Source organism: Nipponia nippon, unplaced genomic scaffold (assembly GCF_047370975.1).
Source record: "Nipponia nippon isolate SJK-2023a ecotype South Korea unplaced genomic scaffold, ASM4737097v1 scaffold_5, whole genome shotgun sequence".
NCBI classification, from domain to species: domain Eukaryota; kingdom Metazoa; phylum Chordata; class Aves; order Pelecaniformes; family Threskiornithidae; genus Nipponia; species Nipponia nippon.
The window spans coordinates 3,452,390-3,477,180 of record NW_028262369.1 but is presented as its reverse complement, the minus strand read 5'-3'; the positions used below and the strand labels follow the sequence as shown (position 1 = coordinate 3,477,180).

The 24,791-nt window shown below is 43.8% G+C and overlaps 2 protein-coding genes across 2 annotated transcripts in view; one reads left to right on the top strand and one right to left on the bottom strand.

Annotated features, from left to right (window-relative positions):
• The first annotated feature begins 1,716 nt into the window (after window positions 1-1,716).
• RMI2 (RecQ mediated genome instability 2) lies at window positions 1,717-3,663 on the top strand. The gene is made up of 2 exons (XM_087733039.1): window positions 1,717-2,055; window positions 3,072-3,663. Exons 1-2 carry the CDS (start codon window positions 1,785-1,787, stop codon window positions 3,218-3,220), a joined length of 420 nt encoding a protein of 139 aa, XP_087589165.1. The 5' UTR covers window positions 1,717-1,784; the 3' UTR covers window positions 3,221-3,663.
• Window positions 3,664-4,952: 1,289 nt separating this feature from the next.
• The window catches only part of APOLTP (apolipoprotein lipid transfer particle homolog), a 110,585-nt gene continuing 90,746 nt past the window's right edge, over window positions 4,953-24,791 (bottom strand). The window contains exons 61-73 of the mRNA XM_087733037.1: window positions 24,130-24,295; window positions 22,603-22,787; window positions 21,904-21,996; window positions 21,415-21,619; window positions 20,314-20,501; window positions 19,516-19,613; window positions 18,925-19,109; window positions 17,669-17,871; window positions 16,966-17,155; window positions 16,239-16,348; window positions 13,355-13,474; window positions 12,804-12,943; window positions 4,953-9,394 (exon numbers count right to left, since the gene is read on the bottom strand). Of these exons, the coding sequence (XP_087589163.1) occupies window positions 9,379-9,394; window positions 12,804-12,943; window positions 13,355-13,474; window positions 16,239-16,348; window positions 16,966-17,155; window positions 17,669-17,871; window positions 18,925-19,109; window positions 19,516-19,613; window positions 20,314-20,501; window positions 21,415-21,619; window positions 21,904-21,996; window positions 22,603-22,787; window positions 24,130-24,295 (1,899 nt within the window). The 3' untranslated portion in view covers window positions 4,953-9,378. The remainder of the gene's footprint in view (window positions 9,395-12,803; window positions 12,944-13,354; window positions 13,475-16,238; window positions 16,349-16,965; window positions 17,156-17,668; window positions 17,872-18,924; window positions 19,110-19,515; window positions 19,614-20,313; window positions 20,502-21,414; window positions 21,620-21,903; window positions 21,997-22,602; window positions 22,788-24,129; window positions 24,296-24,791) is intronic.

Here is a 24,791-nt window from a genome sequence, read left to right as displayed (position 1 = left end):
CTGTATTGTGCTTAGATGTCAGTGTTTTTATTGTTATTACCAATATTCTCTTTTATTCTTACTGTAAACGGTAACAAAGTTAACTGCTTCCTTACACTATAAAAAGAATAAGGTCCCATTTACAGAATGTCTCTAAACAGAAAATATCTCTGGAAAAAAGATACGCTGAATAAATAATTCATAACATGATGGGTGAGTAGAAAAAAAGGTCTTTTGATGTATTTTGCTACTCAAAACAAAACTGGATTTTTTAAATAAAGTAACTGGCTATTTTAATGGAGAACAATATCTGTTTTAAAGGAGAATGATTGCAGGGGAGTCATGTATTTTTACCCATTTTGCACTTTTGTAGGTAACACAGAATTTGTGAAATTGAGGAATCCATCCCCTTGGTTTTCCTGATTCTTTTTCTTTGTTCCATTCTCCTGTTTTTCCATTAGCTTATTTCTTGGCTTATTTTCTAAATGAAATGTCAACCCACCCACCCAAAGGAAACCACAACGTATCAAGGATTTCAGATTGTGGCAAAGCAAATTAGCCCATCTGTAATATAAACAGACAGCAAATAAATTCTTAAGGGCCTTGGAATTACCAAGTCTCCCAGCTTAAAGCTGCCTGTACTTACAGTGCATTATGCTCCAGATTTCCACGTAAGTATTTACAATAAAAAGATATCCTGAAAGCATCCCTGAGAAAATCAGCATGTGCATTTTCTTTTTTCCCACAAGACGGCAGGATCTTCATCAACTAAGCAGTAAACATTAAATGATCATTTCTTGCTAAGTAGTGAAGAAATACCTTGGAAAAATATCTGGGATGGCTCCAACAGCCTGGGAGGAGGCGTGGGCCAGGCTTACACCAGGGGTGGGGGCAAAGAGCAGAAACCAGTCTGCAAGGCGACTTCACTGGGGTAAAGCCAAGACACAGCAAAAAGTATTTTCTGCTCCAACCAAACCATTGAATCAGATTTTACACTGGTTTTTGCAAGTAAAGGAGTCGATCCTGGATTGAATTCAGGTGAAACGAGAACCAGCTGGTCTAAAACTCTGGAGAGGCTCTTCATAAATTATGCCGGTGGAAGAGGGGGGTGCTGGCCCAGGGCTGTCTGGTGCATTGCACACTTCTTTCAGCAAGTCACAAACGACAGCCACTGGAGCAGCTGTGCATGGGTGCCTTGTTGGGAGCAGGTAAACCACCTGCGAGTAACTGGTTTGCAACTGGCATCAAACACAGCACACCTGTGCCAAGTACTTTATTACCCAGATAAACCATTTTTGGTTTTAACCGAAAGATGTGCTGGTTGTGTAAGGCGGCGTGTCCGCTTCTGGAGAACAGGGTGTTTGTGCTCCCTGGGCCCCCGTCGGGGCCCCCGTCGGTTTATCGCTGACGCAGCGGCGGTGGCGGGGAGCAGCCCCACAGGAGCGGGGCAGAAGCACGGCGCGGTTCCTCTGAATGCTGCTCTTTCTGTGAAAGTAAAACGCCGCGGCGGGGGGGCACGGCCCGACCCGACCACCACACACAAACAAGCAGGCTGCTGCTCCCCAGCTGTATTTCAAAGGAAGGCCGGGCTCCGAGGCCGCTCCCGCCTTCCCGCGGCCGGGCGGCGCCGGGGCTCTCCCCTCAGGTGGCGGCCGTGGAGGCGCCGCCAACCGCTGCCTCCGGCGCGGGGCGGGTCGCGCGCCGCTTCCCGCCCTTCCCCTCCCTCAGCGGCTGCGCGCCGCGGGCAGCGGCCTCCCCTCAGCCGCCGCGGGCCGCCTCAGGCGGCGGCCTCCCGGCGCGACGGCATGGCTGGGGACGCGCCGGGGCCGCCGGTGAAGGTGCTGGCCGCCCAGCTGCGGGGGGCGGTGCGGGGCGCCGGCGGGACGTGGCAGCTGGCCCGGGCGGAGGCGGGCCGGGCGCCGTTGCGCCTGCGGGTCGTGTGGATGCAGGGCACCGTGGTGGAGGTGGAGCGCGGCGGCGAGCGCGGCGGCCGGGCCCGGCTGCAGGACGGCAGCGGCCCCTTCACGGTGCTGGGGGTGGAGGAGGTGCCCAAAGGGCGGCCCTGCCTCAGCGCAGGTACCGGCCGGCGGGGGGGGCGGGCACCGAGTGCCCCCGGGGGTGGGGGCTCCCCCGGGTGTTGCGGGGCGCTTTCCCTCCCCGTGTTTATTTTAAAGTAATTGGGCCGATTCCCTCCTGGTGCCCTCCTCACGCCGCAGGAGCCTGCGGGCGGTGTCCCTCCCCAGGTGGGACAGGTAGATGGGCCCTGGCTGCGGGCGGCCGAGGGCAGCGGCCCTCCTGGGCGCCTCATGCCCGCTCCTGTAGCGGTGCCTCCTGCACAGGGGTGCTGGGTGCTCCCCTTGGCTGAAGGCAGGAGACTCTTGCAGGCCTGCATGCCCATGGCTACGTGGGGTGTTAAGAATGGTTCATGCCTTCACGTACACCGTTCGTGGAAGAGGCATCCTGAAAAAGCTGTCCTGCCATAGCAGTCACACAAGGAGCAGCACGTGCTGCAGCAGGGGAGTGTGTTTGTGGCGGTCAGTACGAAGACTTATGCTGTCCTCCCATTTGAGTTCCAGTAAGGACAGGGTCTCTTTTCAGTTCTCCACAGTTACAGGAACTGTTTGATCAAACTGGGGTGCTGCAGAGCAGAGCTGTGAGTCTAGGAACAAGGATAGGGAGGTTTGGTTCCCCCCCTGCCCCCCCCGCCCCCAGTACTGTTAATTAAACTGGAGAAGTGCTGGACTGCAGCATTGTGGAATTGTGGTACAAAATAGCCACATTGCTTAATCATCAGTCTTCTGAATTGTCCTCTCTCTGCTTGCATGGCAGAAGGAGGAATTGTGTGCTGATTTTGACTCTTACTGTATGTGAAAATCTAGTAAAATCTACTGTAAAAATGGTTGTATGGATAATGAAGCTTTTTTCTGAAATTTAGTGCTAAGCAATCTGAGTTTCTTGAGTTTTCTTGCAAGTATTGGCGGCTTTAATTCAAACTGTTTAACTACTTGGTTTTAAGTATTTTGCTTTCTGAATTAAAAATACAATGAAAATACAAGGCTTAATTAAATTTCATGCTTGCTTGTTTTTTTCAGGGAAGTATGTAATGGTGATGGGTGTGGTGCGGTCCTGCAGTCCTGAGCCTGTTCTTCGAGCAATAAAGATGACAGATCTTTCTGAAAACCCTGTGCATAAGAATATGTGGAGCCTTGAAGTGGAGGATTTGCACAGAGTCATCCCCTAGATACTTTTTCTTCTGCCTAAAATGAATGGAAATGTACTTTTGTTTTTTCCTTCCTTTTTTTTTTTGGTGCAGAACATTGGGCCGTTCTGTGTATTTGTGGTTTCAAACAACCACCAGTTATTCTCAGAGTAAAGTGAAGAGAGAATTCAGGCTCAGAGTTAAGTGGGGGATCCGTGCGTCTCTGATAATAATCACAATGTTCATCTCTTTCACAGTCTCTTTTTATACCAGCGGGTTTGAGAAAGACTTATTTGATGCTTTCTGAGTAACATGTCTATGCTATCAAGAAGACTACATGTTTCTACATATGTTAGTTGCTGTTTCTAGGAACATGTGTTTAGAGAGTCATTCCTATAGCAGTGTATTCTTGGCAGCAAGAGCTGCACAGAACTCCTGTTACCAGGGTGAACTCGATACGTGGAATGAAGGCAAAATGTGCTTCAGTCCATTTAGATGGTGGTTGGAAATAACATCTTGGCCTGTGTTTTCTCTTTCAGTAACAACCATGTCAGTAAACTCTACTTGTAAGACAGATGTCTCTTCCTAACTGTAAGCAGAGTCTTGTACTTAAATACCTCTCTGGTTTCTGTGTTTCTGAAGTACTGAAAGTGGTACGGTAATAACCCATGTGTTCCAGTGAAGTGAAATTAACTGAAAAGGTGCGAGGCAGGATTCCTTGGAATAGGTTCTCCAGGTTCAAGATGCAAATACTTTGACCACCTCATGAAACAAGCTTGCTGTGCCTAAGTTTGTTTTTCTCTTTGAAGGTTTCCTTTCTTCTTCCAGTGTACGCTATTTTTAGTAGTTTATGTCATTCTTAAGTATGTTTTATTTTTATGTTTCTTTTCTCCTCCTGTGCAAAAAAAAACAAACTGAAAAAGCCTTTAAAAAAGCTTTAAAAAGCAGAACTATTACTACTCTTATTTCCCCTCTTGTCTAAAGAGAATTTGAGTCCTAAAGAAAACATTGGATTATCTGTGTGGTATGGCTTTGTAGTTTGGGACTATATTGTCCAGGAATACAGTTAATGGTAATGAGGAATGCATATGGGAAGGGAAGATACTCTCTAATTGTACTCTGTACAATTTCAGACAAGAATCAAGTGGTGGTAACTAAATTTTAAAATTGTGGGATTATGTCTTCAAAGCATATGGAAATTAAATACTGTCTTTTAAGTAGATCTTTAAATGAGATCTTCACGGATTAAGGACTGGATTTCAGAGTGCAATTCCAGCCTTGAGTTTCGTATTCCAAACCAGATCATAGCAGAGGGACTTGTATAATGGAAGTCCTGTGCTCTGAGACCCTGCTGATGAAATGCCAAAACACACACACATACCGAATTTTGGCAGTCTGGGTTTACTTATTGTTTTTAATGCTGGGAAGAAATCCACTTGTGGAATGCTGTAGCCTTTTAGAAATGATCCACATGGTCAGCATATTGGCTGGCAACTGTGTTTATCTGGCGATAGATACTTTTCCATCTGAATGCTTCTTATGCCAGGAACCTTAAGCTCATTCCAAAGAAGTTCACCCTGCCATGCTTTCTAACTAGGCAGTAAAACCCGGGAAATAAAGAGCTAAAAGGTCTGCTGCATCCTTGCTAGTGTCAGTAAATTTATGGCAGAATTAAAGATGGCTTGTAGCCTCTGTCATACGTAGTTGGGGGGTGCACAACGTAGTGGCTATCAGGAGTGAAACTGCTGTTAATCCATCTGGAAGTGATGCGTATCCACTGAATGCATCCGAAAAATTGTATTTATGTAGGATTGGATTGTACTTACATAGGGCTGGATTGGATTTGTAGAGGATTTCTTTGCATCGTTACCACCCTGTGCCATCCAGAGGCTCATGAGTCAAAGCATCTGGGGTTTCTTTGCTCGCTTGCTAACAGTCAGTTCCAAGCATAATAAGATCTGGATCTCTTCACTGCTTGATTTAGGGTGTTCCAGTATCTGTCTGGCTCTGTACTGTATACTTGAACTCACTAAAAATCCAGACATAAGCTCTGGTTCCACCCCCCTAGCAGGTTTCACATATTTGATCAGTACAAAGCTGTAAATGTTGCTTGGCAGTTGATTGGAAGGAGATCTGCTAGCTGAACTGAAGTATGCTTCAGAAAGGCCTGCAATTACATTAGTAAAACAGTAACTTTTAAGGGTTTTAAAGCCAAGACTGGATGCTTTTATGACAGTTCACTTATTAAAAAGTGCTTTCCTAGGAACTCAAAGCAAGAGACGCTCTTAGCAAAGTTGAATGTCGAGCTTCTAAACAAAAGGCTTCTAGTGGTTGCTTTGACTGGGAGTTTAGCTGTGCTTTACCTCAGGAGCGGCTGGTGCTGCTTATGGCTGTTGGTGGCTTCTGTGCCACCTAGGTTTAAGGGTCGGGCTGAAGTGCCTCGTCTCTGGGTTTCCCAGGACAGAGAGAGAGAGACTGGCTCACTCGGGCAGCAGCTCAGGACAGCTCTGCGAGGAGTTTTGCACTGTAGAGCTCTGCTGGGTAGTGGGAATTCTTCCTTTTGCACATTTTTAACTTGTGTCTCAAGTTCTATAGTAGAATGAGGGTTTGTCTGTGATTTTTTGTTGCTGTTGTACAGCAGAGCATGTGCCAGAGAAGCTACAGGGTGAGGGGCTTCTCTAGCCCTGTCTTGTGGAGGGGCAGGTTAAAGCTGGGATCTTGTTCGAAGAATACTTGGTATTTGGACCTTGAAAAGGGCAGGAGAACGGCTGTAGATTGCAGGGAGGCGTCTGTGCACTCTGTGTTCGCTCTGTCATAACGGGAACAAATCTGGATTTCTCTCAGAGCACATACCAGTACCAGGGGAACTGACCTGGCAGAAATGTGAGGCCCTGCGTATTTCGAACTTTCTCAGCCTGTGATAGATCCTCAAAACCTCAACTGTGCTACTAAGTTTTGGGGCATAAGAGTTTGTGTGGTATGCATAAATGTCTGTGAACTTTGTAGATCTGGAGTTTCTGTCTATGACCTATATAAAGGACATGTTGAAGGCGAGTTGTAGGCACTAAAAATGCTCGCACTTGGAAGAATGACTTAACCTCTCCATGCTCCTGCAAGGACAGCTGGCTGGGGGTGGGTGTGTTCAGACTGCTCGGAGTTACCGATGCGGAAGTTCCTGTTCTCCAGCGAGCCAGGAGGCAAGATCAGAGCCATTTGTATTGTGTGGTGTGTAGATCCATGAGCTATTCAATGGATTTTATGCATTTTCCATAGGACAACATAGTTTGTGTACTGCATTACCTTCATCTGAAGTATAAACATTTTAGATTACTTCAGTCAAGGTGTTCCAAAATGTGTAGTATTATCAGTAGTTGTATACTACAAGTTTAGTCTTGATAAAGCCAGGGGCAGTGCAGAGAAAAATTCCAATTTTGAAATACTGAAACTGAAGGCTGGACCTGAGAAATGATGTAGTCAGATGCTGCCAAGGGGATCCTTCCTGGAGGATCACAAACGTGTTTTAGTTGGCTTGAGGGATGCTTTTTGTGCTGAGTCATCACCTCGTCTTGGCAGGCTCCCCTGCAAGAGCGTGTCAGCTGCAGCAGGCAGGGAGCCCGCTCCCCAGCCGTCGGGGACTGCTGGAACGTGCTTCCCCACAGGATCCTCTGTCGCCTGCCTGTTTAACGACTTGTTTGCTAATATGAGCTGCCTTACAATGTAGCTGACATCTTGCTTCTGTTAGGCAGGGAGGGTGGTGTACGATTCCCATTTTTGAATTCCCAAGATGAGACGTTACCATGCAGTGATTAAGACGTACTTAAAAATCGTTTGGATGGATGGTTTCCTTGGTTCATGGTTTTACAATGATTTTACAAAGTTCCTTTGGAAAAACCTCTTGACCTGTGACAAACTACTGCATGTTTGTTAGTAGTTATTTTATGAACAGGTATGAAAAAGAGGTTGCCTTTCCACTAACACCGGTAGTCTGTCTGGCACGTAGGAAAGGAATAGCTGCCAATACAAAAAAATGGAGGCGTGACTTTATGAAAATGATAAATCAGTGCTAAACTCAAATTATGAACAAGGTATTGAAAAATGAAGTGTGGAGTGTTTTGGGTTTTTTTTTTCCCCCTCATCTGCCCCCCAGATCGTTATCCTGTTAGTCCTGCTCTGCATGAACGGTGCTTTGTGCAGCCTTTTGTTCCCGGTCTGACGCAGTATGTCTTGTTGATGAGGTCAGCGCCTGGGGACAGCCCTGGGAGCAGCGGGGCTGCAGTGTCGCTGGCCGGGGTGCTGGCTCCGCCTGCTGGCCACCGGGCCACGCCGGCCCCCGCGCTCCCTGGGCTTCAGGGGTGGCTCGGAGGGCCTGCCCGAGGGCCGGCCTCGCTTTTGAGCATCCAGACACAAACCCTGCATGTGCGTAACATGGGAACATCTCGGAGACCTCTCTCAATGTGCTGAGCCCAAAGGTTGTTTAAAGTGTTTATTGGTGTTTAAATGGTTTCTTTATCACCTGTGGTATGTCACACGCAGCTTCTAGGAGCCCCAGTGTCTGCATCCATCTCAGTGTCGCTGTCTACAGCTCGCGTATAGTTAAACTCTTCCTCCGTTCTGAATTTCTGTATCCCTAACTGTGCTGCGATTAGCTGAAAAGCAAAGTAGCTCTTCTGAATCTTTTGCTCTACTTGCTGACGTTTTACTTTATTCTTGCAACTGTCACCTCAGTATTTTTTCAAAGGTGTTTGGTGTGCCTAGCATGCATTAAGTGGCTGGGGCGATTATGCATTTTTTTAATTAATAACTGGTACAAATATTCTTTAACTTTCAGAACTATTTCATACAATTTTGGCTTCATTATAAAACACCTCTTCTCTGTAAGTAAGCAGTTATAAACTTATTACACAGGAAGACTTGATTTCTACCATGTTTTGTATAGCAGCAGCTCATGCTTGTGGGAATCCTTACAATCGCAGGAATTCTTCCCGACTAGCGTGAGAATCATGTTTTACTTAGAATTTATATAAAACTACAGTGTAAGCGTTCAGAAAGCAAGCGTGGAGTAAAGCAGCATACACAAGATAACTGAGGCCAGCTGCTATTTTTGTCTCTGTGAACAACTACAGGAGCCATTTAAACCCAGCCAGTTCCAACGCTGTAGATCAGTACAACTTCAGTCTTATGAATAATCAGTAAAAATGTACTCCCACATAAAAATAAGGAAGTCAAATGTTTATTAACATTATTTCATAGCTCAGAAGACCATTATTTCAATGTTTGCATATTATGCAAAGACATCTGAAGGATTTTGCAGTGTTCCCTTTTATTAAGGAATAATCGCGTTCCTGGTACGGTGTGGAGAAATGTAATGCTTTTTTTTTAATCAATAGACTTACAATATAGAAAGTAATTTAACAGATGAGACACTTTCACACAACAATATCTATGACACCTTAAGACTACTTTATGAGTAGGATCGGTATCGGTCACCTTTTCCCAAACAGTGATTTCTGAGAAGGGGGTTCTGCAGACACAAAGGGAGAATGTGAAACTGGTGAACAGATGCCAAGAAGGCTGTTTCTCGTTTAACAATGTACATATTAATAAGGGAGAAATCAACCGGCATAAAAGTGAGAAAATGATTAAATGCTTTCAATTATTTAACCATCTTACTTCTATCGTAGCCCTCTTGCGTGTTGGGGCACTTCCCTGGAAAAAGGTCACTTGCTCCAGAATTCACTGAACAGCTGAGTTTCAGTTCTGGAGAAAAAAGAAGTCAGCATCTCTGCACCGGTTCAAAGCCGATACGCTGCTTTCGCAAAGGAGCCCACTCGTACTAATCTGAGCTGGAAAAGACCTTTTGTCATCTTTTAAAGGTGTTCGTGCTGTGGTTCAAGGCTTGTGAAGAGGCAGTTTTTCCACTGCACGGGAGAATTTTTTTAAAGGAAAAATGTCCAATTTCTTCTGGTTGATTATAGTTTCTTGTCACTGTACTGAAATCACTCCTCTTACCTTCAGGTGTTTCTGGGTGAAAAGCTTTCTTTTTATAGTATATATGCTTCATTATATTCATAGTCCTAACACTAATTCATTCACACTTTTACTGTTCTCCCTACTATTGCTTCTAGCTCGTATACCTAAAATAGCTGGTTTATTTTGGGTGCTGAAAGGGTTCTTCCATCCTCAGGGCTGGTATCTGCCATTCAGAACTGGCTCAAGCTGAAAGGAAGAAGAGATGAAATCCAGTTAAGTGGTTAGTAAGTACTTAAAGGATAGAAAGTAACAAGTGACGTGTAATACAATCTGTTATTATGGTAAATTACAAGGAATCTATGAAGGGAAAAATAGCATCGAGTATATTTGACATTATCAAAAAGCTGTGGGAAAAAGTATTCTAGCATTTTAGATACAGTTTTATTGTGGCTACACTAAACTGAAATAAAGATGTAAAGTTCTTGATGTTTTATGGTAAATTCACAGATGGGAGTCAAAAGAGCAGCATTATTCCTGAAGTTTATGGGATCTGGCTAGTTCAGCTATCCAACCGAAGATCCTTGACAAAAATGGATTTCCAGAAAGTAGTGCAGGGGTAGCTCTTCCTGACTGCAACGTCCTCTTTTGTTCTCGTGACCTTAGATGGCTATCGGTTACAATGCGTGACTAGCCTGGCCTTTACAAACTCTTTCACAATATCAAACCTAATTCTCCCTTACTGCAGTTTGGTCTGCTACATTTCCTTCTCTTTAGTGTGTTTACATATTTAAAGACTTAACTCATATCTTTCCTCAGCTCTTCAATTTCTTCCCCACTGAGAGACCTCTGGACTTTTCTCAGCTGGTTCACAACTTAACTAAAATGTGGTGTCCAAAACTGGATGCATAAAATAAGCTGAAAAGAGAATTATTATTTCTTGTCTTAAATCTGTTTATTCATGTGTACGTTCCCAGTATATTTTGCTTGTTTAATAGCGTGCTTTAATAGCGTGCTATTGTTGTTAACGGAGCTTGTGATCCACTGTAATTCCAATCCCTTTCCTCAGAAATGGGATAATGTAAACTAGCAGCACTAGCCGACTTCAGTTTTTTGGCAACTGAGCCATTCTAAAACTCTGCTTTCAACTGAATATTCAGGCTCAGATTTAACAAAATTTGTCTCTTTATTTCATATTCATATGTGGAAGAGTTTATAGAAACTATTGGAGCTAAACCCACTTACTGCCTACATGACACTACCCAGGAATTTCATGGCCATCTACTGCTTATGCACTGGGTGAACTGAATACGTAAGGCAGATAATGACACCTGGTATTATTACCGCGTGTGGGAGTGTATGCATGTGGCGCACTTACATATGTATCGAGTGTTCTTTTTCTCTGTTTTTTATTTTATTCTAACACAATCATCTACAAAGTAGTTATTCCCTTCCTTGGTGGGTGAGAATTCAGCAAATAGTTGTAAATATTTTATTTTAAGCATACCGCAAAGATGTGTTTAGTCACCAAGCCACTCTTCTGAGGGGGTAGTGAGTTTACAAATGCAAACGAATAACATTTCATTGCATATATTAAAAAGCCCACCCTGTTTTCTCATTACCAAGCCTTAGCAAAGCATGGAGCGTAGAAGTTGGGAGTGTAAACCCAAGTGCTTCATTTCAAGCAAAAGCATAATTGGCTTTTCTGCATGATTCTGTTACTTACTTAAGAGTAAATGTTTTCATTGCAGTCTTGTAAAAAAATATAATTGCATCTTAAGTTATTACTTGGGCAAGCGTATCAGTAATCGGTATGACAATAATTTGTATGTGTGTTTCCTTTAATGTTCTCATTCAATGAAGAGATACAAGCAGATAGCAAATTTCAGAGAAGGCTTTGTCCTTTTTTTTTTTTTTTTTTTGTCTAAACTAAGGAATAACATAATGCAGATGAAGAAAAGAATGAGTTTTGGGGATGTTCTTGAGCATTTCTCTTAAGAGAGCAATATGTGAACGGTCATCAGTATTAAGTGGTACAAGTTATCATTGTTTATATATCATTATTGATATAGCAATTTGTAGTCAATACATAGCATAGGTCAAGGAAGGTGCTGTATGCAGAATATCCAATGGAGACAGAGTTTAATAAAAAAACCTGTAGAAAAGATGTATAGTGCAAGTTAGTGAATGTACATTATACAGAAAACGCCTAAATGTACAGCGGTTACCATCCTTAAAGGGTGAGGTGTTTCAGATTGCTGCAGTTCTCCGGCACAGCCAGCTCTTTGGTCTTCAGGTTCTTATATTGCAAAATAGCTAAGTTGGACTGGAGTAAGATAACACGTACTGGAAATGGCAACTGTATAGCTGAACTCTGCAGGAACTCTGCAGTAGTAATGCAGTAGCTCTGAAGAAAATAAGAGGGGACTGCGTTTTATTACAAACGAGTGTTTTGGGGCTGTGGATTTATACAGCTGTTTTCTTTACACAAGAATTCTTTCCTTAAAATTCTGTACTCGCCAAGTAACACAGCTCCGGTTAGCAGGCATGCCTCCAGTCTCTTTTAGAGCAGTAAGTGTCCTAACCTAGTTTCTGCAGCAACGTGCAATACAGCAGCGGGTGCGCCTTCACCAAAATATGTGAGGAGCCATAGCTAACTTGCACAAGAACAACAGAAATGGGCAAGGGTTGTAACGCCAGAAAATGCAAGCCAGCACTACTGCTCTTTTCAGGCTTTTCAGCTTTCTTTGCATTTTTAAACAGATTCTGGGAAGACAGCTATCTGGATGACAGCTGCATTAAACTACAAGTATTGATAATCTTGAAATTCTCGGTTAAGTTTGAAGATGATAGATTTCATTAAAAGAGACTGAAAAGTATGAAAATAGGTCACTGAGTATGTTCAGTGCCTCTGTATAACATGCAGTAATGTTAAGATGAATCCAACTGCATTATTCAGACAAAAAAAATGATTGAAACAAAAATAGTATCTGAGAAGTGGAACTCCTAGGGGCAATCACACCATATTCTGCAGGTATTCTTCAGGAGAAGAGGAGGCTGAGGGGAGACCTTGTTGCTCTCTACAACTCCCTGAAAGGAGGCTGTAGCGAGGTGGGGGTCGGTCTCTTCTCCCTAGTAACGAGTGATAGGACGAGGGGAAACGGCCTCAAGCTGCGCCAGGGGAGGTTTAGGTTGGATATTAGGAAAAACTTCACCGAAAGGGTGGTCAAGCATTGGAACAGGCTGCCCAGGGCAGGGGTTGAGTCCCCATCCCTGGAACGGTGATGTGGTGCTCGAGGACATGGTATAGATGGATTTGGCAGTGCTGGGTTAACGGTTGGACTCGATGATCTTAAGGGTCTTTTCCAACCTTGAGGATTGTATGATTTTGCCTCCTTCTACACAGCAAATTAGGAGGAAATAAGAAAGCCATTGGAGAGTACGGATCGGATGGGTTATGGCGTGCTTCTGAGTGACCAGCAGAAAGGGCGGGATAGACAAGGAGCAAGAAGAATAATTCCAGGAACAGGATCATTTTTGCTTGTGCCCATAGTCAGATTCATTAGTTTTATTTTCTCATGTGCTCTCGAGTAACAGACATGTAAGTACTGGAGCAACGCAGACAGAGTGTTTGGGATGAAAAGAAAACCAAACTTACCACTGAGGAGGAATTTCCACAGGGACAAAATTCCGGTGGCACAAGTGAACAAAAGCTGCTGCTAGGCTGCAGGCCGCCCTCAGCCCGTGCGAGTCACAGGTGTCGTAGGTACACATGCTGTAGAAGGGGGCAGGGTCCACCTTGAACACAGAGGGGGGTGTTGAGAGGAGTGGTGCGCGGGGTGCAAGCGTACCTCCCCGCTGGGGACGGCAAGCGGGCAGCGCGCCTGCAGCTGAACTGCAGAGGGGTTTGATTTGTGTCTCCCCCGCCCCGCCCTGGCCCTTGGTGGGACCATTCACAAACCTTTGCTCTCTTCCTAACACTGAGGGGTTGGTTTGTGTTTCCAAATTCCAGACCTGTAGGCTAAAGAGTGGTGCAAAGGCATGCTGCTATTTCGTGGATGTCAAGGACCTTAATTTATATTTGTGGTGATATAACACTTTTTTTTTTCTGTCTGGAAACTACTATATCCTTGCAACAACTATGTGTACTCCTTCCAGGTGTGACGTGTGGTATTCAGATAGTCCTTTGCTGGCTGCAGTTATACTTACAACTTTGAAGCAGTTCCTAAGAAGGGAATGTGGTTCTTCAAAAAACACTTTACAGACTTTTTGCCTAGCTGTAACTGGACATGGCTTCGCTTTCTTCTGTACGAGACTGCACTTGTTCACCTGGGAAAACAGAATTACTCAAGTTGGGGTTTTTTGTTTGTCTTTTCTAAACATCAGCCTAGCATGAATTCTTCAGATTTCCAGCATGAGATGGTGTGAAGGAAGATACAGGCAGCTCAGTACACTGCTCTGATGAATGTTGATTGTTCATTAATATTGAGAAGTACCTTGCACTCTTCATAAACAAAAATGTATGTCTCATAAATATTACAGATTACATGGTTTCCTTTTTCTATTGATTTTGTTATTCACTGAAGGATTTTGGTGGGTGGCTGCTGACACAGTACGTAGTTGGCTAGTTGTCTTAAGTTCTATTATGTATGACAGATCAGAGTTGTGCTTTACTAGATCTTTTTGTTGGAGGGGAAAAAAAAAATCTTCATATCCTTGCTGGGTTATTCCTGGGTAATAAACAACAAGGCAGCTTTAAAAAAAAAAAGAAAAAACAAAAACAAAAAACCACCAAAAACCCAAACTGGAGGTCCCTACAATTACGAGTGGTTTTGGACAGTGAAATGTGAATGGATTTTTGTCCGTGGTTCAGGTAACGTCCCTTAGCACACCAGTCAGCAGCTGATGGTACCAAATATTAACAGCACTAGTCATGAGCAGCATTTGCTAAAGTTTCTTAGGAGTTGTTTTGACTGAACACTGGTTTTAGTACTCTGTAACAAGTTGCTGATCTGATACTATTTTTTTAATCGGTAATCTCCTGGCAAATCTTTGCGTTCAGAAGTTCTTTAAGCAAGCGTAAACTCAAGTTATTTTCATCACTAAAAAAAATAAACTGCCAGTTTAATCTTTCAGATAACCCTCATCCTGCAGGAGTCAGACATCTGCAGTCTCCTTATGAACCTCCTCATTTTGTACAGCAGCTGGACCTTCCCGGGCGGCATGTGCAAGGTCAGCGTATGGCAAAGGCCGGTAATAAAGCTCCTGGTAGCGAGCTGCCAGTCCGGGTTCATAGCTCGATGTGGGGTGACTCCAGCAAGGCAGAGTGACTGACTGCTTTTATTTCAGGCTTCGATACCTGGCCAGATTTAACCTGATGGTGGTTTTGCTTTCTGTATCGCGTATAGCTGTGCTAAAACTTCTGGTCAGGGAGGATTTTAGCAAGCTCCATTTTATCAGCACATCTGAATACGCTGCCTGTTTGAACTGGGCGTTTCCACCCTATCATCTCTTCCTGCCGCTTTAGAAAAGTTGCTAAGACTTCGCATGAACTCCCGGCTTGGCACACTTGTATTTCTGGCCATCGCTTCAATGATGTACGATAACAGTACGTTATTGGCAAGTCAGTCTTTTTATCACTTGTTTCTGAATGGGATACAACTGCAAACAGCACAGAGTTCAGCTAGAGTCATCTAGACATTTTTCTTGGCGCTACGCAGCACTGCGAAGATGCCATGGCCTACAAATAAAACATATAAATCAACAGTGTAAGCGCAGCCGTTGTGCCAATAGCCACTTAAAGAAGGACATACGTGACTTCCCAGCTTGTTTATGACAGTTTCTTACGTATTGCTTATTAATCAATTGATTATTAGTTTTAGTTTTAGTTCTGGGTAGTTTTGCATTAGATGGTTGCATTTTTATGAATATATTACAAGTTAAGATTTGTAGCAATTAAGAAAATTATGCCTACAGTCAGTCACGTCATGATCCCGCCCCATTATTAACATAAACGTAGGCTGCAGACTCGTTAGATATAGCTCTCCAACAGCACCACAAAGTACAGGATACTTGAAGCAATCCTCTTTTTTTAAAGTAAAGTACTGAATAAAGCTGAAAACAGTAGCATTTCTGTGCCCAGAACTCGGACATCATCTGGTGAGAAAGGGAAGAGTCACAGAATCTTGGCAGTAATAAGATGCTGGTTTCTTTTTTTGTAACAGATTCTTAAATCAGGCTTGAAGGGATTTGCAGGATCCTGGCAACATGGCTTGAGAGCACAGTAAGGCTACTTTTTTCTTTGGTGAGTTGCATCTGCAAATGGCTAGGTACACCTGCATGCTTTCATGCTTAGATTATTTTCAGCTGAAGATAAGTTACATGAATTAAGGTGAAGTCTCTTTGAAGCAAAGAGGTATAACATTACTGGTGTAAGAGAGTTACAACATTTATTTAAGATAGTTATAGGAAGTCCTTTTACACAAGTTAATAACTGGATCAGTAGCAGCTAACCCTCCAAAAAAAAGTCTCAGCACTTAGCGGTATGGGGATGGAGAGCAACTTTACTGGTTTCTAAAGTTTTGTTCCTTGGTGAGATGAAAAGCAGGAAGAACAAAAAAAAAAAAATTAAGAGGCTCAACATACCCAGCTACAACAAACAGCTCTAAAGAAGCCTTCAAGAGGGAGAACGTCTGGTACAAACTGTGCCCTGACTGATGAACAGATGGATTTGTCCCAGACCAAGTACCACCTGGCTCTGCATGCCAGACGGAGGTGTTCTAACTAGGAAAACACCAAAGGTACTTGGTTCCAACATCGCTTTCTTCTAACAGCAGGAGCAGCCTCCACATTTTGCCTTACCACTTAGGCCAAAAATGCTCAGCGCCTCTCTCCAGGGAATTCTTGTATGGTTTTTAGCAAATACGTGCAACCTTTTCCCTGGTTAAACACAGGAAAACAAGTGATACACAGTATGCTGCTGTTTTCACTATCTAGCTTTAGTTCCTCTAAGCCAAAACAGTCTGTCGCGCGTTGCCCTTTCTGCCCCAGCACCACTGGTAACCTGCACAGAGAGAAGCCTTCAGCTCCTTACCTGCCAGCTCTGTGTGAACTCTTGCACGTTGTCAGTGAAGGAACGATTAGGAAGCATCCATTCATTTCCAGCTTCGTTATCATTGGTACCAAAGAGCCCAGCTGAAACACCTGGAATGAAATTGAAATGGAGTAAAATAGTAGTTGTCACGGGTAGACGCAGGAAAATTTTAGCTGTCTCTGGGCTCTGGTGGTTCTGTGCAGCAGAGCTCAGCTGCAGTGTGGGAGAGGGAAAGTATGCCCAGGCATCCATTACAGATTTTTCTCAGCCTGCACTGCGATCTCATTTGTTAGCTGTTCAGTTGCTTCTCCTGACCAGCTAAAGGCATTGTATCCATTCTTTGCTGATCTCAGGGGTCTGAGTTTTACAATAGCGTGGGGAATGTGTTCCAGGTATACCAAAAACCCTGGAAGCTTTCGGGCCTCCCTCTGTGGAGCAGTGATTCTCAGACAGGGTTTGGGGTTGGGCTGACCGCATTGTATCTACCCCCTATTTCTGTCTGCTTTGTTGGCGTTGAAACAACAGTAATCTGGGTAAGTGCTTGCTGTTCTGACTGGAATGATACATCGCGTGCTTTATTTGGCAATAACTGGGAGTGCCTAGGTCTATTTCCAGGGTGTGTACACATGAAGAGGGGGAAAGCAAGTGAAAGACAACCCACAGGTGATGATAATTTGGAGAGAAAAAACAACTAACAGCTGACACAAGCTGTATGATCGATACTCACCATGCTGCCAGCCAGCCAGAGTGACAGTACAGAGATCATACTGAAAGTCACAAGAGACGGAAACTCCTTTCTGATTAGACACTTCTATTTTGTTGGTTTCCCTCCCTGAATTAGAGGTATTCTTTTCAAGGGATTGATCCAGTACTTGGCAGTTCCCTTCCACAAAGGAAAAGTTGTACATCTTGGATATCTGTTTTAAAATGAAAATGCAATTTCAAATATGCCGCAATGAAAGTTCAAGGACAAGCAAGCTCCGGCTGGGTTTGCAGGCGGGATGGGGTCAACTTAGCTCAGCCCAGAGTTAGGGAGTAAGAACGGGGTTGTGCTCAACTTCTGAAAGCGCAGGAAGGCACGAAGCCTCCCAGGTACACCGAGCCTATCGCCCAGTGTGTTCCCATGGCCATTCTCTTAGACCATGTAAGAGGAAAGCTGAAAAGTTCATCGAGCCTCTCTTAGTTTAAGTACCCAGAGAGCAAAGAGGCAGCCCTTGAGTTCAAACTGGTTTTGTTTTGGGGAGTTATTTCCTGATTAAAAAGTGGTTACTTTCTAGCACTTCTCTCCGAGAGCTGTTCTGGTCTATGTTTTGAGCATTAATATTTTGAAGACTTTTTTTTTTTCTTTTGTTTGTTTGTTTTGGGTTGGTTGGTTGGTTGAAGAACATTTCTGGTCTGCAAAAGAAGAATGTTTGACTTTCCCCTCCTACCTTCAGTCTTGGGTAGATCCTGATCACAGTCTGGTTCATCTCTACATACAGCGATCTTGAGTTACTGGTTTCCTCATTTAGTATTACAGTGAAAGTATTGTGAACAAAATCCTTCGCAAGAAGTACGCTGCACTTGGATGCCAAATCATAAATTTTTCCATCGAAAGTCATAAGATGCTTGGTGCCCATTAACACAGCATGGTCTGGAGAACGATATTTCAGAAGAAACATCAGTGAGTTTTTCCACGGAGCAGTAGGTGCTGTGCTACTACTTGCATACTGCAACACAAACAGCTCTTGGCTGGCACACGCTTAAAATAATTTCTCAAGCTATTGTTACATTTTCATTAGTTAGAAGTTGCTCTGCAACAAAAATGTCTCCAGAAAGGAAACAATCTAATAATTTCTTTTTCATTATAGATCCACCTGAGTGTCCTAAAACTTTGAGAAACATGAATTGGGATTCAAAGCTCATCTTGATTTATAGTCATGCTACTCGATAGTCATATTTGTAAGCCACCCCCCCCCCCTTTATATACACCTTATACACTCCTATGCAGAGAACGAAGCATGTTAACTGTCTCAACAACTACCCTGTCAAACCAGAGCACCAAGCAGAGTCGCAGTCGAGGGAGCGCTGCTGATGTATCACTGAGCCTATTTGGTCACTAGGACCTATTTTCAGTGCCCTGCGTTGTGCTGGCAGCTCAGTGGGAGAAAGCCTTTAAAAATGGTTCTTTCTGGAAAAACCATTATCTACAAGGGACAGTTGGGACTGTTAACGCAGTCTTTTGGCATTTAGCAATGCTTTTTCAGGCAATACTGTCTCTGACGTTTCATCCTAGCGTCAGCAGAAGTGATATCACCCGTTTCAAAGTACGGCCAAAGCCTCCACGGCAAGACCCAGGGCCAGCAGGTATGACGCACCGAACCATTGACTCACGAGAGCGTGTAGATAAGACGGGTAAACGCCGCCTGCTGATTTCCAGTCTCAACAATAGGAAGTGCAAAGAGTTGCAAAATTTGTATGAATATGAAGTAAAGGAGTGTTTATTGCACGTCAGCTTTAGCCAAAGTGTTGATATTATACACACAATTATTGTTTTACAAGAAAGACTATATATAAAGTTTATAGGAAAATTATTAATTAGCGATCATCTCTGTGTAAACTACTATTCCAAATACGATTTGTAAAATTTAGAAGTAAGTGGAAATAGACCCAATTACAAAGCGAAGCAGCAGTTGACCGGGCTTACATTCAAAGGGACTCTCCATCATCCTCCGTTTGAATCTATAATACTCTGCAACAATGTTGATACTGTAGAGGTCTTGGAGAGGCCTCATTAGCTTTTCTTCAATGAGATAATTAGTAATATTTGCCAGATCCAGGGAGCGGTCTGCTTTAGGAAGTACTGGCAGCTTTACTGCCACTGAACAGTTCCTGTAGAATACAAACAAAACAGCATGTGCCCTTATCTGCTCAGCTGATGAAATGCAGTTGCTTTATTATTAGAAATGGGGAAGTGAAATATTCATAAGAACCGTTAGTCTGGCTAGAATGGCAACACAAAGATACACAAAGGCTAAGACCTGCGGTGCACCGCGCCATATAAGGCCAGTTACCATAGTTATCGCTATTCTGTTTGCTGCTCAGCAGCTTCTTCTGAAACGCAGCCTGTGCCGCTAGGCAACAAAAATGAACACTGTGGTGTGATGTCACGTGCCCAAAGCAAAGCACGGTCAGGTGGTCGTCCGTACCCCTCAGCGTACAAGCTGGTGTAACTATGCACTTACCCATTTAGAACGCTACCTGGCAGCAGGGATCCTGCAGAAAAACCACCAATTACCTGGCTGAAAAACTGTAAAGGTTGAGTAAGGGCTTCCGGATCTTGCTCACAGCTCTAGAGAACATGGCCTCAGCCCACCTGAGCATCTGCTGGGTAGTCTGTTGGAGAGCCAGAAAAGGAGGAGGTTACAAACTGACTTCAGTGTGGCTTCAGGGTCAGTACTCGATCATGAGTTTTAAAGCAGTAGTCAGTGAAATGGCCCTTAGCGTCTCCTGCATTTGTCACTCGCCTGACAGCATCTTGGCATTGAGAGGCTGATACCCAGCAGACAGACACTCGTCACTACAGCAACAAATAATGGACAGAAATATATCCTTCCTAAACTAACATTACTTAAAGCGTACCAATACTTCACTGAGTTAATGGGCTTCAGTAGCTTGCAAAGGATTGATATCTTTGTTAATATAAGTTGGTGCCATGATATAGCCTTTATGCTCTTCATTTCAACTAGATGAGCCCAAGCCTATCTGTACATTATTTGCTGGAATCACAATCCCTCCTCTCTATGGAAGAAAAGCACAAGCTACATGAACGGCAAGTTACTGCTGCTGTGATTTCAACCAACACTAGTAAAACCACCCCTCCTCTAGCTGGAAAAGTACTGCTTTCAAAGCAGGGCAAGTATTTCAAGAACAGTAAATTAGCCGTGCACAAGCTTGTTATGTGGAAAGATAACTGCACTATTTCCATGGCAAAAATATTGAACTATTTTTGTGTATCCATAGTTCAAAGCTGAGACTTAAATTTGTAGGCCTTGTCTTCCACACCGTTAAAAATGGAGAACTGAATTATACCAACCATATCCAAGCCTGCTTTCACGGCCTTTAATGCCACCTGGATTGGTTCCATTAGCCACACGTCTTTTACAACGCTGGGCAAAAAAGCCTGGATTTTCTGCATGTACTCTTCTGTCTTCTCTTGCCAAACTTCATCCAGCGGCTTCAAGGTTACATCGTAGTAGGCATCCTTCAAAGTTGCTAATGGCTCTGAAGCAAACACATGACATGGAACAAACCTTAGCTAGGGTGTTTGTTACAAAGCAGCTGTTTGTTTGTTTGCTTCCCCACAGCTTCCAGCGTAAGTGAAGGAGGGACACAGAAAACAGGAAAAGGCAGCTTTGTTTTCCTGGCAGTCAGGAACATTTCACAGCTGTGTGCGTGGACACAGCGTTATGAAAATGCTAAAGAGGCAGTTGGCTGTAACCCCGATCCCCTCATACACCTTATGTTATAAATACATTGCTGCTTTCCAAAATAAATGTCAGGAGTGCTTTGCAATATGCCACCAGCAGAGCTGTACAGCTCAGCCCGCACCTGCTCAAGGAATAACACAACGCTTTGGTCACAACTCATTTCGAACACAGTATATCAACAAAAATCCCCCTTTGGAGTGGGAAGAGCACTGAAGGTTCTCTCAGCTAATTACAGCTGAGCGCATTTCTCGATGGTTCCGGTGCGGGCCGTCGTCCAGCTGAGCAGTGAATTGGTGGCTACTGGACAGACTTGGAAAAAACAGCTCAAATGAAATCCGATTAGTACGAGCATTCAAAACTCGAGGATGGATATGAACAGCGCTTTGGGAGGAAATGCTTGCCAGGGAACCGTGAGCAGAAATGCTTCAGCTTAGGAATTAGGGCTCTGTTCTCATCCAATTGAACTCAGACTGCTGTGTCCAGGAGAATGCCCCTTCAATGATTTCATTAAGACGGTGGTCACACTGGGGCTACTTAGAACTTATTGCATCAAGACTCCCACTCTGTAAGTGTAAGAGCCAAGGTCAGCACTTTTTGCTAGATCAAAATAGAAACATTTGTGCTGTTCAGCATCTTTTATGCTCAAGTTTCTTTTGCCTTGCACTGACATTGTCCTTATTCTCCTTGCTTTGCGTAGTTTTGCTTACTTTGCAATTCATTCTGCATTTGCTGGACAATGTCTTGGATTTTATCCAGGTAAAGCAGGAGCTTGCTTCTCAGTATCTGCCTGATTCCACTTTGCTTCCACACCTGGCTGAGAGCTCTGCCCACACCGTGGAGGAATCCTGCTGCCTTTTGCAAGGCTATCGAAGGCCAGCCAGCTGCTTCAGACAGAAAATCGACTTGCTGCACCTACAGTGGTTCCCAAAAAAGAAGAAATATCAAAATACATAGTGATCACAGGCAAAGCTTTGACTCCATTCCAAGGCAATTCTGAACTCCTCAGTGTTGGTGCAGAGATATAGGATCTCTGCCGTGAAACATGGGTTTTGTCTATGTATGAATTGCAGGTTAGCATAGGATTAACCATGTAAATGTTTGAGCAAAACAAAACGACTGCATGCAATATAATGATTTTTCATTAACACTGCATGAACATTTCACGGTGCTTTCGCAGATGATGTACAGGTACTTACTGATCTCCTGAATCTCCACATATATCCATCAAACTTCTTCATCTTCTCCATCAGTTTGGCTTTCAGAAGGCTCCCAATTTCATTAAGTTTGTACTGTGAGAAGATGAATAAAAACCTTGAATTTCTGATTTAGAATTGCTTGTGCTGGGTTCAAATCGCTCAAAGTTTGTACTAGTTTAAACGCCAGCAAAGATCCACAGTGGCCTCCCATTTCTCAGAGGAAACGACTTCTGCGTTATTCAGTGGTTAGAAATGGGAACAGAAGAGTCTACAGATGAAAAACTGAAAAGCCTCCTCCCAGCAGAGAGTATGTGAAACCCTAGTAGCAGTAAAAGCACAGTCAGGAATTCTAATCGTCGTTTTGTAACCAACGTGCTGAGCAGCCCTGGCACGTTACTGCTGCTCTCGCTTTATTTACGTACCCTCTTCAGAGAGTATACCCGTTAGGAGAGGGTTCCGTACTGGCTCTGCTTTCTAGGAATGGCTGAACTTTTTAATTCTCACCATGGATATCTTTTCACACCAAAGTGAAAAATAATGTTATGATGAGTTGAAGAATTGCGTAATTCCCCTGTTTGCCTGGTTACTCCCCAAAACTCACACCTGAAGCCTACCTGGAAGATGCTCCATCAAACTGACAGGATTATACAATATTCTGGAAAAATCACACTGCAGTTAACTGCCACCGAAGGGTCTCACCTCAGCCTTAAGAATTGGATCCCCGCATCCATGAGCCAGAAAACTCAAGCTTCCATTAACAGCTGTTAGAGTCATTTGGCCCACGTTTTCTTGCTTTTCGCCATTAACGCTGAGGTAGGTATTGACGGTAGCCATCTGTTGCCCATCAGTACAAGCACTGACTTCCATTCCTTCTTCCAAATCCCCTTAGAGAATGAAAAGAGCGAGCTTCATTTACAGGAACAACACTGACAGACATTGTTTCAAAGCCAGCTTTTTAATTACTTAGGTGATCAATCAGTGTCCGAGTGTTAGGTGTTTGTGGAAAAAACACAAGAGAAGATAAACAGGAGAAAATTAGATCAGTGTTAGTGTTTGATTTCTCTCTTCTGTGTGGCTTGTGAATGATTTACAAATACAGATTTGCTACTGCAAAGAAAGCACAGAATTAATACCAATCTAAATAATTCCCTCCGTCACAGTGATTCAGAGGCTTTTTTCTACTTTAGTCTTCCACTGTCCCTTGTTGCTGACATTTCAAAACAGCTTAGAGCATAAAGGAAGGAGTGTCAGTCACTCATCCACCCACCACACGCTAAGTTGTTCCTGCCCAAGCAGTGATGAGCATAAGCAGAAATGGTTGGCGAAGTGCGCGTTGCATCTGGGTTGAGAGAGTTGAGTTGAATTGTTTCTACAAACTTCTGACTTCAGTAACTCCCAAACTAATGGTCTCAGTCTCAAATACATCGCAACACTTACAAGCGAGGCCATGAACCTGAGAGAAATTCCATTGCAGAACTGTGGAATGGCAAACCCATAACTGAAACTAGGACTGGCATTGTCAGCTACGTGCGTTTGAGGCAGCTGTCGTGCCACCAAATCTACCCGGTTTGCACACAAATCCGATGTAGTTGAAAGGTGGATGAGTCACAACAGAAAGCACTCGTAGCACCTCATTCCATTGAACTTTAGTCATCTAAAAGTTAGGCACAGTCTGAGCCAACAGCCCTCCTTCCTCTCTTGCCAGTCAGAACTGACTGCTGCCGAGGGAGTCACCTGCAGAGGGGGATTGCGCACACCCCGTTTCATACGGCTCGTGCAGCACGGGGCAGAGCCAGCCTCTGGGGTGCCTTTCTCTTTCCCTTCGTTGAAATTGGAATGTAATGATTACCTTAAACAAGGCGCACAACTTTAAGATGGCTAAATCAAGAAGAAGTTAATCCTATCTTTGATCACCATCTATTATAATCCTTCCCTGGCTAGTAATCATACAGACGCCTCCCAAACTGACCCTTGTATAACAAGTTTTAAGCTTCAGCTTTTTATTATCTGGAAGACCATAGCTTGAATCGCCACAAAACTGAGCTAGCTTGGCACTAGAGAGACATAGCCTTTCTTCCTTTCTTCACGCCAGTGACAGCTGTGAATCACAGAATATCTCAAGTTGGAAGGGACCCATGAGGATCATCAAGTCCAACTCCCTGCTCCTTGCAGGACTACCTAAAACTAAATCATATGACTAAGAGCATTGTCCGTGAAGGTACGTACCTTTCAAATGCCCCACGTAGTACTGAAAACACTCCTTTCCTTTAGAAGCAGCTACTTTTACTTTCTCTTTCTGATCAATAATCCCTTCCACCAGGATTTGGCTCTGAACAGCTGAGGAAGTAGCAGTTCCTGTCAGGCCTAGCCAAATATCTTCAAAGGCTCTTAACTGCAGCCATAAAGGAAAAACATTTATTCAAAGCCACCACACAGAAGTCATGAATGTGCAGAGATGATGCTCAAATATCAGTGCTTCCCACAGAAGGGTAAGTGGCGAGGGAAATGTTTGCCAGTGCTTGTGCACGACACAGGAGTTACGCTCTGACGCACAAGCGTTAGGATGGTTGGCTCAAGAGCTGAACGACTGCATAGCACAAGGCTTGTGAACGAAATTTTAATGGTGGCGATGAAAGAAACACACTCTAGCGGTCAGTCCCCTGTGAGGCTGCTATTGGTGCCATTTATTCCAAAACAAAGACTAGAGAAAGCCTAAGTAGAGCAGCTGATATTTCTTTCATCTCCCTTCTTTCTAAAGAGAGAGGGAAAAATAATTTAGTATTTGTCCTAGCCCATTATTGACTAAATCATCATCATTTTCTTAAGGGGTGGCCTGTTGTCTCAGTTAATTATGACTGACTACCCACATTCCTTCCAATGAAGAGTTT

Coding starts and splice junctions, on each gene's coding strand:
- RMI2 (XM_087733039.1), top strand. CDS start 1,785: ATGGCTGGGGACGCGCCGGGGCCGCCGGTGAAGGTGCTGGCCGCCCAG. Junction 2,056..3,071: donor GCGGCCCTGCCTCAGCGCAG/GTACCGGCCGGC, acceptor TGTTTTTTTCAG/GGAAGTATGTAATGGTGATG.